The 4,269-nt window shown below is 47.8% G+C and overlaps 1 protein-coding gene across 2 annotated transcripts in view; it reads right to left on the bottom strand.

The window, feature by feature from the left end:
• Positions 1-14: 14 nt before the first annotated feature.
• The window catches only part of ZNF202 (zinc finger protein 202), an 18,829-nt gene continuing 14,574 nt past the window's right edge, over positions 15-4,269 (bottom strand). For both annotated transcript variants that reach the window (XM_007462802.1, XM_007462803.1), the window contains 4 exons: positions 3,841-3,929; positions 2,242-2,371; positions 1,575-1,691; positions 15-1,032 (listed from right to left, as the gene is read on the bottom strand). In XM_007462802.1, coding sequence (XP_007462864.1) covers positions 41-1,032; positions 1,575-1,691; positions 2,242-2,371; positions 3,841-3,929 — 1,328 coding nt within the window. In that variant the 3' untranslated portion in view covers positions 15-40. The remainder of the gene's footprint in view (positions 1,033-1,574; positions 1,692-2,241; positions 2,372-3,840; positions 3,930-4,269) is intronic.

The raw sequence follows: 4,269 nt of genomic DNA, 5'->3' as shown, positions 1-4,269 counted from the left end.
GGAAAGAGTCGAAGGCAGGTGTCCGCACGTGGGGACCGGGCTAGGAGGTCTTTCCTGAGTGGGTCCTCTGGTGCCTGATTAAGTGGTAGCCTCTGCTGAAGCTCTTCCCGCAGGTGGGGCACGTGAACGGCTTCTCACCAGTGTGTGTTCTCTGATGCCTCACGAGGTGGTCTCTCCGACCGAAGCTCTTCCCACACTCGGTGCAGCGGCAGGGCCTCACTGAGGCGTGTCCCCTCAGGTGCTTGGCAAAGGCGGCGCTGTGGTTGAAGCAGCGCCCACACTCGCTGCACAGATACAGCTCCTCGGCCGCGTGCGTCTTCCGGTGGGCCAGGTACCGCCTGTGGTCACTGAAGTCCTCTCCACACTCTCCGCACAAGTAGGGTTTGCCTCCAAGGTGGATTCTTTGGTGTGTTGTGAGCACGGATTTCTGGCTGAAGCTTTTGCCGCAAATAGTACAGAAGAAGGGTTTCTCTCCCGTATGTGTCCTCTGGTGCCTGACAAGGTCTGAAGTCCAGCGGAAGTGTTTCCCACAATCGTCACACCTATAGGGTTTCTCAACAGGTGGAGTTCTCACAACCTGGACCAGAGGGGAGGTTTCATGCAGATTCTTCCGGTTTAGGGGATATTTATAAGGAGCGCTCATTTTGTGGACCTTTTGGTGCCTGGCGAGATGTGAGCTCCGTGTGTAACTTTTCCCACACTCCATACATTTATAGGGTTTCTCTCCTGTGTGAGTTCTCAGGTGTCTAACAAGGTGGGAGTTACAAGTGAAACTTTTACCACATACAGTACAGTTATGATGTCTCCCTAACAGGGGGTGGACAGGCATGGTTTCCTGAAGATTCGTTAAACTATTAACTTGAGAAATATTTGTGCCAAATCTTCTTTCGTTAAGTCTACCTGGATCACCCTCAAAGACTATTTCCCAATCTGGAGTCTGGTGAATTTCTGCATCTCCCAAGATAGACCTGTGTAGGTCCTCCAAGCTCAGATCTGCTTGCTCAGGACACTCCTCATCTTCACTCCTATCTCCTGTAGAAAGGGAGAGAGGAGAAAAGAGGAAATTATAGAGGTAATGATGCCTTGTGCACAATGGAGAGATTTTCAAACGGTTTTGGGAGGGCAAGACCGTATAGAGAGAGACCCATGTTTCTTAAGTGTAGAGGCTGGGAAGAAGGAAATAACCAGTCAACTGAATGGCTGTCGTGTGCCAGACACTTTCTTATATGCTCTCTCACGCTGTAAACAGCCTTCGTGTGGGCAAACATTATTATCCTCCTTTCACAAATACGGAGGTTGGGGATCAAGGGTTTACATGAATGCTTAAAAAATGGTATAGCTCCAATTCCAAAAGTTCCCCTTTTTTGTCTGTCACCATTTTGCAGTACAGATCCCTCAAAGCAATGATAGGCGTGAAGAGGGGAAAAGGATAGAAGAATTTGGCTTCAGAGGGAGACAGTGCTGTCGGCTGACATGTTAGAAGAACCAGTGAGAGGGGTTCCCCAGAGGGCGAGAGAAACACTGACCAGAGGAACTGCCAGCTCGGGGGACACATTCCCTTTGTCACTCCTCACCTGTGTAGGTGAAACTCAGGATTTCTGGCTCTTGAGGCTCCTGTGCCTCTGGGATCTCTGGGATCAAAGGCTCTTCTCCCATGTGGGAGATCTCGTCTAGTCTGGGGATTGGAAATGCTGCTCAAGAGAGGGAAAACAGGACATCACGATTGGTTCAACTGTTCCCCATGTCAAGAGCAGATCTTTTCTGTTTGGCAGATTGCAGAACAATCACATAGGCAGGTCAGTCCATCAAACCTTCAGTCTCTTTAGCTTGAGCACCTCTGAGGAGTACTGCATATCTCTTGCCTTTCACCAGCAACTCAATAATCACACAGCTGTCAATGTTACCCTCTTTTCCCATATTCAAGTAAGTAGATTGTCTCCAACTTTTATTGCTTGTTTCAAAACTGACATGCTTACCTACTCACACTAAACTTAAACTCATACTAAAACTATAGTATTACAGCTGTTTTCTTATTAGAGGTTTCCAACTACTTTCTAGGCATTTTCTCTTCCCTCTAACTTCAAAGGACACCATCTTCCTCGGCTGTCCTTAAGTGTCACTGGTGGGGTCGGCATAAGAGAAGTGTAGTACATACAATCTAAGGTCTAAGACACCCTCAATTTCCAACAAGAAAAAGATCTCTGTGCTCAGGACACTCTAGAAACACTTGAAATTCCTTACACAAGGAGACCACAATTCCGCAGTCTTCTTCCAAGACATATTCCCCATAGAACTCTTTCTGTGTTGGATCCAGATCACTCCACTGGTCCTGGGAGAAGCATACAGCCACATCCTTGAAAGTTACCAATCCCTGAAACAACACAAAGATTCTACTAAAATGTCATGCTTTATGGAGCCTCATATTTTGTTCCTGGAATAAAGGTCATTGGTACAGGCAGAATCCATCCAGGAGACAAAGAAACTCAAATGGGACACTTGGTTCCCTTTCAGGACATCTGAGTTTCATCCTGTAGCTGCTTCCCAAGTTTCCGCTTTTGCAACTGGCCCGCTTCCTGCTCCCTCCAATCCCACTACGTTCCCTCAGCACTAGCCTATGTTCTTCTTTCTGAGGATACTGTTTAAAATACAAGAAAGGTCTTAGAAGTCACCATTCAACTCCCTATTTTACACTTTAGTGCCACCTACATTTCTGCAAAAATTCATCTTTTCCAGGAAGCTTCCCCTAACTGGCCTTACCTAATCACACATCACTTACATAGTCTATACAGCATAAACAGGACTTTCTTCTTCAGCTTGACTACAATCTAAAAATAAGGATGGGGGGCTTCCCTGGTGGCACAGTGGTTAAGAATCCGCCTACCAATGCAGGGGACACGGGTTTGAGCCCTGGTCCAGGAAGATCCCACATGCCGTGGAGCAACTAAGCCCGTGCGCCACAATTACTAAGCCTGCACTCTAGAGCCCGCGAACCACAACTACTGAAGCCCACGAGCCACAACTACTGAAGCCCGCGCACCTAGAGCCCGTGCTCCGCAACAAGAGAAGCCACTGCACAGCAACGGAAGAGTAGCCCCCGCTCGCCGCAACTAGAGAAAGTCCACATGCAGCAACGAAGACCCAATGCAGCCAAAAATAAATAAATAAATTTATTTTAAAAAATAAATAAATAAGGATGGGGACTTCCCTGGCGGTCCAGTGGTTAAGACTCCACACTCCCAATGTAGGGGGCACGGGTTTGATCCCTGGTCAGGGAACTAAGGTCCTGCATGCCACGCAGCGCGGCCAAAATAAATAAATAAATAAATAAATAAATAAATAAAATAAAAAATAAGGATGAATTCTATTCCTTTTTTCTCCAGCCACATAGCTTAGTTGTGGGGCTCTTGACCATGGTGAAGTCTTCATGAATGCCATGGCCTGACTGAATGCAGTCCCTGGAAGAGGATAGCACCCAAAATCAGAAATCGTTTTTGCAGGACAGTCAGTTATCCTTACAAATGACGATCAAGTTTGTTCCTTAAAACCAAAAACAAACCCTCACTTGACAACTTCAAAGTTGTACTGGGGTGTTACCAAATAATCCCACTTTGTTAGTCCCTCTGGTTGGTGGCAAATCAAAAGGCTCTGGAGCCTGTAGATCCGACTGAGATGTTATAACTGATCTCATTAGCTGCAGTTCCTCCCCTTCCAGACACATGCAGAACTGAGAACTTAAACTGGCAAAGGAGAGTGGAAACTTGTGTCCTGTCTGACCTGTTCAGGGTATATGCCCAACGGTTCCTCAAATTCTCCATGGTATAGACAGAAACTAGGGTGCACCTGTGATAGAGCAGTAAGAAGGGCAACCATCTCTGGGTTTCCAGGGCTCCTCTCTTCAGGAAGGGCTGGGTCCTGGGGCACTGGAACCTCTAAGAAGAAAAGAAGGCAGACATCAGCAGTGTGCAGGGCAGCCCTAAAACTGGCAAACAGCTGAGCATCCCCCATGGTCTCTGGTGGGAAGGTGGGAGTCAAGACACAGGCCTAAGGGCGGCTTGAGTCATCCCAACGCCACCACCTGTAACACTACGGGAATGCCAGGAGAATAACCAACAAAAGTGCTATCCAAGGTAGCCCTGCTTACGGGTGCTCTAGCTAGTACTGCCTCCTCTCAACACCCTGTGCTCTGTGGTTTCCTCCCCTTATGATCTAGCCAGCCTCCTCGGTATGGGAGCAATATCCCCCTCCCCTCACTCTGCCACGATCCCCCCT

Source organism: Lipotes vexillifer, unplaced genomic scaffold (assembly GCF_000442215.2).
Source record: "Lipotes vexillifer unplaced genomic scaffold, Lipotes_vexillifer_v1.1 scaffold1447, whole genome shotgun sequence".
Lineage (NCBI taxonomy): Eukaryota > Metazoa > Chordata > Mammalia > Artiodactyla > Lipotidae > Lipotes > Lipotes vexillifer.
This window is presented reverse-complemented; position numbering and strand designations above follow the sequence as displayed.